Source organism: Nipponia nippon, unplaced genomic scaffold (genome assembly GCF_047370975.1).
Source record: "Nipponia nippon isolate SJK-2023a ecotype South Korea unplaced genomic scaffold, ASM4737097v1 scaffold_1, whole genome shotgun sequence".
In the NCBI taxonomy this organism is placed as follows: domain Eukaryota; kingdom Metazoa; phylum Chordata; class Aves; order Pelecaniformes; family Threskiornithidae; genus Nipponia; species Nipponia nippon.
The window spans coordinates 90,667,833-90,681,210 of record NW_028262290.1 but is presented as its reverse complement, the minus strand read 5'-3'; the positions used below and the strand labels follow the sequence as shown (position 1 = coordinate 90,681,210).

At 44.1% G+C, this 13,378-nt stretch overlaps 2 protein-coding genes across 20 annotated transcripts in view; one reads left to right on the top strand and one right to left on the bottom strand.

Annotated features, from left to right (window-relative positions):
- RELCH (RAB11 binding and LisH domain, coiled-coil and HEAT repeat containing) overlaps positions 1-5,890 on the bottom strand; it is an 84,103-nt gene extending 78,213 nt beyond the window's left edge. For 2 of the 8 annotated variants that reach the window (XR_015705634.1, XM_087761590.1), the window contains exon 1: positions 5,133-5,890. Coding sequence is in view for 7 of the 8 variants with exons in the window: in XM_087761590.1 (XP_087617716.1) it covers positions 5,133-5,646 (514 nt within the window). In the remaining variant the exon portion in view is untranslated. The remainder of the gene's footprint in view (positions 1-5,132) is intronic. The other 6 variants (XM_087761550.1, XM_087761569.1, XM_087761544.1 and 3 more) reach the window with 4 other exon arrangements.
- Positions 5,891-6,020: 130 nt separating this feature from the next.
- The window catches only part of PIGN (phosphatidylinositol glycan anchor biosynthesis class N), a 112,374-nt gene continuing 105,016 nt past the window's right edge, over positions 6,021-13,378 (top strand). For 7 of the 12 annotated variants that reach the window (XR_015705657.1, XM_087761707.1, XM_087761697.1 and 4 more), the window contains exon 1: positions 6,022-6,150. The gene's annotated coding sequence lies outside the window, so the exon portion shown is untranslated. Of the gene's footprint in view, positions 6,151-6,176; positions 6,550-13,378 lie in introns of those variants that run through there. The other 5 variants (XM_087761687.1, XM_087761661.1, XM_087761651.1 and 2 more) reach the window with 3 other exon arrangements.

Here is a 13,378-nt window from a genome sequence, read left to right as displayed (position 1 = left end):
CTAGTCTGTCCTTCTTTGCCCATCAATATCACGCTTATCTCATGCTACCTTATCCTGTTATTTCTGTGTGTAGTTAGACCCTCATGGGGGCTAACCTGTCTTCTGAACTATCTACCATTACATCCCAAATCACCCTAACACAGATATAAGCCAAAGCTTAAACTATCCACTCATTCATCAGAAACAGCTTCCAGCAGACCTGGTTTCACTCATTTGACAACTCCAACAGTTGCTGAAGTCTTAAACTAAGAAGCTCTTAAGCTATGAAGTGCATCTCACTGAAAACTTTTCAGAAATACAAGTGTCAGTAAAATGGAGGGGGGTTTCAAGCAGTCACAACTGGAGAAAGTTCACCTGGCTTCTCTATCAGTAAAGGCAACATCAGAGCACTATGAAACCTCTCAGGTTTCATCCAGGCATTACTGTTTTCTGGCAGGTCTGCAGGAAACTTGGCTCCCCTTTCCTACAGCATTACATACAAAGCTCTTACTCCTTCAACCGTTTTCTGTACTTCTTTTAAAGAGACAACATTCAGTCTCTCTCATCTGCTAATACCAGCAGCTTTGATTGATTACCTATTCATCTGCACCTTTCTGTCCTGTCCTTACTAAGAGGAGCACCTTTCCCAAATCAGGTTGTAAAGCCACTGTCTCACCCACAAGTTGTCATTCCACCTCACAGCATCTGGCGAGGCAGCCAACAAGACTATCTATTTTTGCTTACTTTCATAAAGTAACAAACAGAAGACTTGAGCTGACAACAACAAGCCCCTAACAAAGAAAGAACCAGTCATTAGAACAACAGAAGTTATTTGTCTTCTTCCCAATTTCCTATCTTATTTAGACTTCCATTTAAGCTGAGATACAATGAACTGTTTTGAGGTAGCCCTGTTCTGCTATATACTCATACAAAACAAAAATCTGGTGAAACACTGATCATGACAAGGGCCTGCACATAGTCACAATGTCTGTAACTCAGGATTGGGAGCTGTTACCAAGACATCCCTCTCTCAAAAAAGCATAATCAATACGCTCTTCCCACATGGCTTTTTCCAGTAGGAGCCATCTGAATTTCAAAGGCTACAAGCAAAACAGAGAGATACTTCACCATATCTGAAACAAACAAACAAACAAAAGAATCCCAAACCGTAAACAATGCCAGGAGCTTACTACGAAGAAGCAGCAATACTTATACTTTTGTACTCACAGATTAGCTTAATATAACTGGAATCAAGTTCCCAGAAAGTTATAAACAACTTTATTTTGGAAATAACTAGAAACAAATCCTCTCCTGAAAAACATGAATGTAACATAAATGTTCAAACCACTTCTTTATGATTTTCATTAAAGCTATTTGAAATTTTGAGAATGTTGAGCTTTTGTAGCCATAAAGAAAAATTAAATGGCAGATTTTAAGACTAAAGCTAGTTCTAACAGTGTAAGCTGCATCCCGTTCAGGAAAGGACATTCACCAAGCATAGAAATCGAAGGACATAATATCAATCACATTAAAAAAAAAAAAAAGGTTTCTTTACCCACTATGCTCAAGCTTGAATTATGGTCATATGTATGTACTGGAAATCATTTGAGGTCTGGGAACAGATATTTGAGCCACAGTTTTATTTCTAAATTTCAAGTGTCTCAATTTATACTGTACAAAGATGAGAGGGAAGGGTACACAAATTTAATATGTGGGTGCTAACCAACGCCTTGTAAAAGACCTGGAATATTGTATGAAGGAGGAACTTCCAAACCATAGCACTCACATGAGCAGCATTAGAAAAGTGGTATCAAAATGATCTAGGAGATGTGGAGCTACTGCTATTGAAACCAATGGAAGAAGCTGTCACAGAAGTTTGGGAAGATACAGGACATGAAGGACGACTGTACACAAGCGCTGTGCACCTAAAGGAACAATGCTGATTCCTTCACAAAGTGAATTTGCTTCAAACTAGAAGAGCAAAGTTGCTAGACACAATATACATTTCCATATTTTTCATTACAATATATCTTAATCTCTGCTTGCAGCTGTGACATTACTGCTGCTGGAAAATGGAAGGGTGTTTTTGCAAAAAGCTAAGAAATCCTAGTCATCTGACTATCATTTGCTTTTGTAACCAAGTGCTCTGAAGCTGGTTCAAAGACAAAATAGCTTCTAAGTCACTAACTGACCACATGATGCTAGTTGTTTAAATCCTATGATACTTCATTAAAACCTCTTTATAGCAATCTATAAAGAGAAAGATAAGATAAAATAAAAAGAAATTGCAGCAGGCACTCATAGTTTAGCTTGCCTAAAAAGATTCTGAGAAGTGCCAATGAACACTTGCACTGAAAGTGTTCTCCCATTCTGTATAGGAACGCACAGTACGAAAGCTTTCCATTGCTCCGTGGAAATCCTCAGGCAGCATTCCAAACATACTTCACATTCAGTAAGAATTGCCAGTCACACTTTCTCTGCATCCACTCAAATTATCAAAAACCTCAGCGTAAAACCATAGAAACTCATGTAACTTGGAGGCAGCGAGCAGCAGGTGCAAAGCTAGTGCTGAGAAGAAATTCTAACTTCAGATATCAACAGAAATAAGGAATTTTTTTTTTAATTAAATCTGACCACATTAAGAATTTTTTTTCACTGAAGTGTAAAATTCAAGTGACCTTGAAATGACAATCATGCCAAACTCTGCTACTTTCTACATCAACAGTTTCTATGAAGAGAACTATTGGTTTATTCTCTAATACCTTTTGGCATGTTAAAGTGGGAGAAGATACCTGCACTACTCTCATGTACATTCTCTGCAAGTCTCCACGTGAGGATCCATGAATGTGGACACAACAGACCAGACCTCTCAACAAAACTGAACTTTTTGGCTAACTTAGGAAACTCTTCAGACTTACTGTTGGATCTGACCTGTGGCATAGACCTCTACCTAATTCCGATACCAGATGCTTAAGAGGGAAGTGAAAAGAACTCTTACAAAGACCATATAACTTTCAGCCCATCCGAGGCTGCAATCTATTTTGTAACATTTGGAAATTGGCATAAATTCAGAGGCATGAGACTATCAGCTCTTGTTGACATTAACCAGAATCAGGCTGAACAGCACTGTCAGAATTGCTAGCTCAATGCTACACTCCAGACTGCAAGAAAGTCTGATGGCAATAAGTTCAAAAATCTATTTGAGCTATAAAAAAATACATTTTTTTTCATTGTTCTGGATCTGTCACCTTTCAATGTCACTCAATGTGAACGGCCTTTTGAATCATTGTCGAGACAAAAAAATCCTTTGAAAAGCACACTCTAGCCTGTTGTAGATATCAGATTTCAGGACACTTAGACTTAACCTTTAACCTAAGGTCTAGTGTGATATTTGTTTTTAGCTTACCTCAGTATTATTAAACTGCTCCAAAACAAGTTTTAGCCCCCCCTCCTCTCTCTCTCCCCTGCCTCCTCCCCCCCTTTTTTAATAGTGATGTCCCATTGCCATCTATCATTCGGCAGATCAGCACAATAATCATTAAGATGTTCTCACATAAATGTACATTGGTCAAGGATTGCAAGAGATCATTTTTCTATGTGCATAACACCACAGTCACATAGGCTGCTGTTCTTCTAACTCTACTGGAGTATGTACATTATCAATAACTGGAAACAACATATCATGTTAACAAAGAAAATAAAATGTTTAATCAATTGGAAGAATTGACTGGAATCCCCAAGGAAGCTGCTTTTAATGAAACAGAAATTTATATCAGCTCGAAGCCTTGAAGCACAAGTTTTTCCAACATTCACCAATCTTATCATGAAGAAGACCATACTAAAGCTCTCAGTTGGACAAAGCCAACTATGAAATTCTAAGTATTCATACACAAGATAACCGGAATATAAACTACACAGCATGAATTGGAAAAAAAAAATACCATTTTTAAACAATATTGAAAAGCAATAACAAGTTGAAAGTTTAGATGTCTACAATTATCCCAGCCATTTGGATACTACTAGTTATTTCCAAATTTTAAGTCTAACTGCATATCTTTGCAACATTAGAAACTTTTTTTTTTTTTTACAGCAAACAAAAATATGGGACTATTTACAAAATGCCTCTGGGTGTCTTCCAATACACATACACATAAATAAGTCTTTCAACTGTCTGCTAACCACAATTCCTTTCATTTCAATACCTTCCCATGAGTTCACTAAGTCCTCAAAAGTCAGGTGGCTGGGCAGCTTCTTTCTCTCAAAGCTACTCCTACAAGCTACCTCCTTTTTAGAACTCTACATTTCTTGACAGTAACATTGATAAGACACACAAGTTATTTTATTCTAACCCATCTGCTCTACTATTAAAACTCAAAAGCTTTTAAGGCCAGCTATGTGATGATTTTCCAAATATCTGCACCACTTTTTCTCTCAAAAGCTACACTAACCCAGTGTATTTACTGCTCCCCAACTCCAGATCCCAAAATGGTTAGCCAAAGACTGCAGGCACTTGGTAAACGTGCCAACATTAATTACAGGAAACACTGTATTAGTTGTGCATGATCTGTGAAACTCAGACCTATCCTTGGATGACTTGGCCATTCTAATGCATCAGCAGAAAAAAACATGCTGGCTCCTGACACCCCATTTTTGACAATTTTTAGATTTAAATGTAGTACACATAGCATAACACCCAAACTCTTTCTCCTAGCAGCATACGACTTATCTCTTGACAGTATGCACTAAAGAAGGCACAAGAAACCCCGAGACAGCTAAAAGTTAAGGCTGAATTTCCCATCCCTCACGTTTCTTCCACATTTGGCACACGCGTGACCTTCACAGGAAGGCTGAGGCTCGATAAAGTACGTGAGCGGGACCCGGGTACCATCGGTCCCGGCATCCCATCTGGCTGAGGCCCCCGGCTGCCCCGCTCCTACAGCCTCCCCTACGCAGGGTACACAAAACAAGAAGCGATGCCAAACGCCCTCCCCGGCCGCCCAGTTTCCCTGGCGACGCGCACCGGCAAGGGCCGCGCCGCGATGCATCCCCACCCAGCCCCGGGCGCCCAGCGGCGGCTGCCGCCGCTCCCCGGGGCCCGCTCCGCCGCCGCCCGCCGCCCCCGCCCCGGCTCCCCCCGACCCCCAGCCACTTACTGAGCTGCCCGGAGCCGGGCTCCCTGCCGCCTGCTCCCCCGAGCACGCCGCCCAGGCCGCCCAGGGCCCCGCCGGCGGGCGGCGTGCCGCTCTGCCGCTCGAAGTTGCCCGGGTTGGAGAAGAAATCGCGGAGCCGGGGCAGCTCCCGGCCGCTCTCCAGCAGCTCCGTGTGCAGCTCCAGCGCCGTCAGCAAGAACTGGTCCCGCAGAAGCTGCGCCGCTATCGCGTCCATCGACACCCGCGGTGGCTCCCCCGCGCCGGGGCCCGCGCCGGCCCCGCCGCCCGCCCCCGCACCGCCGCCGGCATCGCCCGGCGCCGCCGCACGCAAACCGGGCAGCTCCTCGGGGCTCCCCGCAGCTGTCGCCGCCTCCTGCTGCTGCTGCGGGTACGCCGGCCCGCCCGGCTCGTTGCTGCTGCTGCTGCCGCCGCCGCCGGCCCTGGACTCCTCGGGCTCGTCCTCCTCGGAGTCGCTGAGGAAGGGGTTCACGCTGCTGCCCCCGCCCGCCGCCGCCATCTTACCGCCCGACGCGGCGCGACCACTGCCAAGGCGCTACCTCGGCAAAGCCTGCGCGGAACCGCCACCGCCGCGGCCACTTCTGGCGGGACCGGGGCCGCTGCCAGCCCCCTTGGCTGCTGCGGGCGCTGCCGCCAGCGGCAACAGCGACTGACTGACTGACTGACTGACTGACTGACTGACTGACCGACCGACCGACCGACGGCCGCCGCCGCCTCCTCAGCCGCCCCCCACCAGCCCCGCTGCCGCTTCCGGATCCCAACTCTCGCGAGAGCTCCTCCGGCCAACCGCCGGCAGCGCCCCGGCGCCCAGACCCTTCCCCTCCAGGCCTCGCGCTCGCGCTCGCGCCCGCCCCCTCCGCGCGGGCGCCGGGCGGCAGCGGGGGGCGGGGCCTGGGGAGCGGGCGGGGCCCCGCCGAGGGGCGTGGGGCGTGGCGCGCGGCCGGGGAGCGGGAACGGCCGGGCGGAAGCGGAAGCTGTTGGGGCTCGCGGCAGGAGGCGATGAGTGAGTCGTGGCGCGTGCGCACTGAGCGCTTCCCGCGGCGGGGCTGGGGGGCTGCTGCCGGGCCGGTTCCCCGGGGCTGGGGTCCTGCTGCGGGTCTTCCCGAGCTCCGGGTGGCCTCCGGAGAGCTTTGGCTGGCCTGGGGGCCTTGCGGTGGGGGCTCGGCCGGTGGCGTAAGGGTGTTGCTGGGGGGGGTGCGGGGCTCGGCGTCAGAGCCCGGGCTGGGGCGCAGGCCCCGAGGCACCCGTCAGCCGCCCCCGTGCCCGAGTTGCGTTGGCCGGGCCAGTGTGGGGCTGCCTGGGGAAGCTGTGAGGAGGAGCTGGAGCTCCTGTGAGGTCCCCCGGGCCGGGCGGGTGCTGGACTCCGCGCCCCCGATGGGCGTCAGCCACCGTGCGGCATCAGGTGTGCCTGATGGGCTGAAATGAGGGAGAGTGCAAGTACGGGTTGTGTATCTGGAAGTATGACGCTATCACTCTTCCAAAGATGATGCAAAGCTGTTACCTTGTGCGTTACCTGGCAAGAAACTCGAAGCCAGAGCGTAGCAACAGGTAGTGTTTGGTACTGAAGGAAGTTCAGCTCACTAGAAACGATGCAGAACAGGATCAGCCTTGGTTTCTGTTCTGTTTCTTTGAAAATAACGTCCTGTTCCTACTAATAGGAGCTCTGTTTGTGTTAAGCTGATTCACTAGGAGTTACTTGCTTTACTGAGAGCAAAACTCAGGCTAAAATCTTGGTAATAAAATTGTAGCAACGTTTTGCAGTGATACTGAGATCTATAGGCAATATTCAGTACTGTGATTGCAAACTATTCCATTCATATCATGGTAGTATGCTATAAAAGAGTGGTGCTTTCCTTCTGTTTTTAATTTGCATAAATTTTTGTGAATAGCGTAATCAATTTTGCATTCTGTCCTATAATAAACTTTGAATTTTTTTACTAACTTGTAAGTAAGTAAAGTAAGTAGTGGAGTCTTAACTGGTTGTAGCATAAAGTAAAATGGTGGTATGGTGAAAAATGCTTTAAAAGTCGACTCAGGCCACAATAAAAATAAGAACAAAAATATTTTACTGTTGCTGCTCCGGCTGTATTAGGAACCCTTAAAGAAATCTTGTGCTTTTTCCTTTCCTTTCTGGAGGGTTAAAGCATGTTCAGTATGAACTTAGTAAAGTTTGATAGTGCTGGTGTTCGGCCTCTTCCCTTAAAATGGAGGGAAAGACTTACTGATGTCCTGTAGTACCCTCTAGTGGCGATCGGCAATGTTTACATGTGACTTGAAGTTTAAAGGTAGTTCAAATACTAAATTCTGCCTTTCTTTTAAGAGACTCATTTCTGCCGAGTTCTGTGTGCTGTTACAGTAAGGGCTTTTTTCACTCTTCCTCACCTAAAATAATGTAAAAGTATTCCTCTGTTTCCGTACTTAGAAAGAGATTTGTTTCGGTTTATGAAACTAACTGAAATATTTACAGATGTCACTCAGTTGCTCCAAAATAATTTATGGGTGGCTGGTTATAAAGTGAACACGGCTGAAATGTGTATTCCAGAGCTGAAGAACATAGGGAGGAAAATGTACTTTTAACAATATGCTTAAAAACAGTTTCTTATGGTATACCAAGGGGGTATTATTTTGAGAGACCTGAGAAGAAAACCTGATAAGGAAAGTGTAGCACCTTGGAGGATGTGCAAGGCAGAAAATGATGCACGAGTTCTGGAAATAAAGCATTATATAAGTCTACTTGAGGCAGACAGCTACAAATTAATTTTTTCTTAATGTATTTGGTAGTCATTCTGAGAGAGGCAGATTGTTGCTTTGTCTTTTGCTGGAGTTAGTGTTTCCTTCTAATTTTTCAAGGTTTCAAGTTCTATATCTGAAGAACACCATACCTAAATACATCTCAGAAGGCTTGATTTCTAAAAATAGGTATATCAAGCTAAATATCCAAAATACAAGGGGCTTGTAGAAAAAACACCTTCAGAGTTTTTTGGAGGTGGTGGTGTATAAATAATTTTTTCAGTCTATGCATGTTTTTTTTATGAACTTTTAAACTTATGGTTCTTGAGGTGGAAAACAAGTAGAAAAAATTCAATCTTTGCTTTTACTATGTTGATTTTGGTAGGAGTGTTAAATCTTGACCTAATGCTTCAAAGTTTAATGAACTTAAACATATGACCAGTTTCGAGTTCCCTCTGTGCTATTTGGTGGGGTCATGTGTGTGTAAAGTATGCTTTCTTTCTCTTCTACTCTGGTGCAGTGTCAACTGCTCTCACAGTGAGTGAACGTACAGTTCAAGTCAAGCTATAAGGGGTTTTCTGTTTCAGCTTCTACAGACAAGGTTAATTTCATTAAAAAAAAAAGAATTGTTGAGTCCATATTGGGTTTTTCTGTGCTGAATACTTGAAATGTGTGAATTAATGTGTTCTAGTGAGTCCTATAGTGAAGTAGAGTAGCTTTTTTTTCATCTGACTGGGGTCCCAATCAAGGCACAGAGAACAAAATAATGGAGGCAAATCTGAAGCAAATCTGATTTCTACTTTAAAGTAATGCAGATCTGTGAGTTCTGCCGACTCTTGCTTAAGTCGTCTTCTAAAACTGAGCTACCTGAAAGAATCTTTGTCTGTATATGTTTATTTAAGACTAACTTTTATGCCCTTTCAAAAGAAACTTTACGGAAGTTATGATTTTTATGTTTATTTTCAGACCTTAAAAAAAATGAGTTTCAATGCTTTGTAAACTCTCTAACCTGAAAAATATTTTTGTATTCTGCAGGAACTAAATAATGCAAATGTTGAGACTCATAATGTTGGTAGTTTGTGCTTAAAGACCTCTGCCATTTCTCTGAAACTCTATCTACCCCTTCCAGTTTTACAGGCATGGTTTTTAACAGGAATAGCTTATATCAGTAGTTAATAGTTACTTGCGTGCTAAGTACAGACATAGCTTTAAGCAGAGAAACTGACTTTAGAAAGCGTTTGTTAAATTGGGATTTGAAGTAGAAGTAGGACGGCAGTGTGAGGGGATCCTGGAAATATTTTCAGCCTCACCAAAAATACGATAATGTCCCATGAAGTCAGATGAGGACCTGAATTAAACAAAACAAACCCCCAAAATCCCTTTGAATCAAAGTTTGGCTGTGTTTTTCTACCTCTAAAACTGTTGTTTTGAAGCATTACTGTGAAGAGTGGATATTTGGAAGCCTACCATCAAAAATACAGGGAACAAACACACTTGGAGCCTAAGGAGTATTTTAGAAAACTTGTTCAAGCTTCACGATGTGTGTATTACTATGTTTTCGTGAGAATGAATAGACAGGAAAAAGTACTGTTAAGAGTTCAGTGAGGAGACATGATTTGGGAATAAAAGATATGACCTTTTATGACACCACAAACACTAGAGTATTGAATTGCTTGGGCTTCATTCACCCTAGTTGGGAAGATGGAGTGCGTTGTCTGGAAACGTAGGCTGCACAGAAAGCTGGTGTAACAGACCACTCTGTCTAGGATGGTATGCCTTACCACGCCTCACCGTGGTGAAGGACAGTGTAGGTGGCGAAGGGAAACAGTGCACTGAAGTATGAAAACCATCACTGTAAAGTCACTCTGGAGTTCTGAGGTCTAAAGGTACTAAATTCGCATTAAAAGCTGCTTTGCCTGAATTTGTTAAGGTGTCTTTTATTGAAGCTTTGTGGAGGTCAAGACAGTTAAGGCTTGGCATTGAAAAGGTCTTATTTATTCCCATCGCATGGGCCAACTTGCAGAGATGTTGCTATGCTGACTCCGTGCCACTGCTTTGTGCTTTTGAGGGTTGCCTGCTTGACCTTATTCCTCTTCAGTTTAGTGTTTGCACCGTTTTGCAGAAATACCCTTATATTTTCTTTATGCAGCCTGCTGTTCTTCAGTCCTGTTCAAATATAAGGGGAAAATATGTCAAGAGAGATTTGAGTCTGCCTGTGGAGGAGGTCATGCAATAAACTGTGGTGTTAATAAAAGGACTACAACTAGTGTGAGATGCAGGCTTCGGAGAACAAAGTCGGAGTCTGAGGACATACTTTGAACATGCTGAGTTAGCACTGTTGTTCAGACGAGATGCAGTCCTGTCCTGGTGCCAACGCAGAGGTTTGTTTTGGGAACTAGACTGGGGAACTAAACTACAGCAAAATTATCTTTACTCTTCCTTCCTTTTTTTTTTTTTCTTGAGGTTATTTTCAATTGAATTCATTTTCCAGTGTGTTTGACTATATGATTGTACAGATGGCTGTGCCAGCCCAAGGAAGAGGTTTGGCATGGGAATAAGTGGGCAGGAGCAGAGGAGGACAGGACGGCTCTCTGCAGCTGTACTGGCTTTGTTTCCCTTGCAGTATTTTGTGCCTGTGAAGACCTCTTGGTTTTTTAACTGCTACTCCCATGACAGCCATTTTTGTATAAAATACCTAATAAAATACGTTTGCCTTGCTGGTCTTAAGTATTTTGGAGAACATGCTTTTAATTACAAGCAACTTTCTACAGATGGTAGGGTACAGGTGAATAAGTGCTACACAGAAGTGAATAATAGATGACTTCTGTCATCTCAAAACTAGCTGGTGATGTCCTCCCTGAGAGCAGATACCAAAATAGGTAGACTTTGCCTTCGTGTTCTTGATGTGAAACTGTATTTGGTGCCTGTCTCGTAATAGTAACTGTCATCTCTTTGGAATCTTCTACCTACCAGTGTTGTATCGCTCCCCTCTTTTGCCAGCAGAGAGATCAGGAAGCTCCACTTTGGGGGGAAGACTTAATATGAGAACCAGAGAGATGTTGCCCATCTGTGTTCTCCAGGTTTCTGGGTCTCTGTCTAACAGTTTTCATCTTGCTCTCTGAGCTTTTTTCCTACGGTGAAGCTATTGCCATTTTTTTGCGAAAAGAGTTTGAGTGGTGGGGAGCTTTAATTTTAAATCAGCAGTGCCCCATATTGCAAAGAGGCAGAATACCGGTTGTTTCCAAGAGTCATTTCCTGGCTCTATTAATTATTAGAGTCAGTCAGCAGCTGAAAAATAAAGGTGTCTTACAGAAACGAATAGTGGCTTGGCTTTGTCTTGAAAACAAGCGTAAGCTCACAGGGTTTCAACAGAGGGTGTTTACACGTTGGTATGTCATAAATGATCACGAATGTTAATGACTTGGTTGGTAGAGATTGCCGTAGGAGCAAAAAGAACTTTGTTCTAAAGTGAACGTAAGTCTTTCAGGCTGCAGTAACTGATCATTTGCACGGGTTTTGTGTCTTATGCACACTTAGGAAAATGCTTTCTATGTGAGCACCTTGCAGCTATGGCTGCTAGTGGAAGAGTGAAAGAGGAGGTGACTCCTTTGCATAAAGATTTCTTACTAGACCTCAAAGCATCCTTGGACAAATGCTGTATGTACTGACATCGCTACTTCAGAACTTGAATGCTCTCTTAAAGGTGATGTAAGCCAGTCTTTTGGTGCTTTCCTGCACTTTACAACTTGGCTACTGCAATTCTTTTTTGAATAGTTTGTTTCACTTGGTGATTGAAGGAATTGGAGATTCCCCCCCCCCCCGCGCTTGTTTCTGTATGACGAAGCAGCGCCTCCTGACAGCACGTTTTCAGGGTGGGATGTCCCAGGGCCGGGGTCTGTCGCGGTGCCGGGTCGAGCCCGGGAGCGGTGCAGGACCCTGGAGAGCGCCCGCCTGCCGCGGCGGGGGCGGGGGGCCCCGGTGCCGGTGCCGGTGCGGGTCGGGCGCTGGCCCTCGCTCCCCTCTGCGCTCGCAGGTTGCTCTTCTGGACTGTGCTCGTCGGTGAATTGTGTCGTATAATGCAGCTCCGATTTGGACTGCTTTCCTTGTGTATGTTCACCTCAGGCTTTAAATGAGTTTTTGTTCCCGGTGGGAAACCTAACTTACCTCTATCTGTGGCGACTTTGCTATGAACTGAAGTTTGGTAGGTAAAGATATATAAAATACCAATTATGCTAGCCAGTTGAATAGTATTCAGTTATATATTCAACTGGCTAGCATAATTAAGTAGTACTTTTGAACTGAAAAGCTCCAAAGTCCTCTTTTTAAAAAAGGTGCTTCTGAAAGGGTGGGAACCTACAAATTGATTATTTGACTTCTGTATTCCTTTTATTGAAAGTACTACTGTGTGCTTAGAAGGTTGTCCTGTAGTCCTTTTTTTGCTTCAAACTGAAGCCATTGGCAAATTGGCATTCAGAGGCTTATGTGCAAGATTCAACAGATGTGGCTTGTTACTATTTGACATAATTCTTGTTTATTTGTGATGGTTAATATTGATAAGAAAATGTGACTTAATAAAAGGCAACTTCAGTCAGCGTTTTTAAACCTTCCTTATCCATTCTAGCTTCTATGGGACATATGTTAAGCACTGTTTGGTTTTTTTGGTTTGTTGGTTTTTGTTTTTTTTTTTTTTTTTCTGAAAGAGTGTTTTCTTCTCTGTGTGTATACAGACTACACTTGCAAGCTGGTTTTGCAAAGCTCAGTGCAGCTGAAAATTGTTCTTTTTCCATCCTTTCCCCGGTGTGCTCTACATTAATATTTGTTGTATGACTTTAAAGAGTTTGATCCTTGTCCCTTTTATTGCTAAAGGGAAGAACTGTTCCGCTTGTATTGGTGCATGTACTTTATGGCATAGTTTTATTGCAAATCTCTATAAAAATATCTCAGGGGGCCTTCAGCCTTGGTTTGTCAGGGAGGGCTCCAATGAGACAGCAAGACTGCTGTGGCAAGCTGTCTTCCATGTGCTTGCGTTCTCTTAAGTGCCACTTGTCCCTTGACCCTAGGAACCGTGGAAGTTGATGGGCTGGATTCTGTTAGACACTCTCAGGCTGACGTTCTTTCCCCAAACGTATCCCATGAAACTTCTAATATGAAAAATCTGTCTACGAGATCTCCAAACAAGGCAAGAAAAAACAGCGACAGGAAAAAAAAAAATCCTTATTTTTTGCAAGAACAGAGAAATCTGGGTAATGCAAGACACTCTTGGCAGCACAAAAAGAACTAAACAGTCCATATTGAGATGAAAATATGATGTTAAGCTGTAGAACAGTGGCGCTCAGAGAAGACTTGCTGATAGAGTATTGCTGAATGACTCAGAAGTCAAGAAATACACAAGAGGATTTGCAGACACATCCTCAAAACAGGCGTAGGCCCCTCAAATGCTGTTGCCCAGTGAAACAGCTGATTCGCAACAAAACCACTCAGGTTTTACTGTTGCTGGGTTT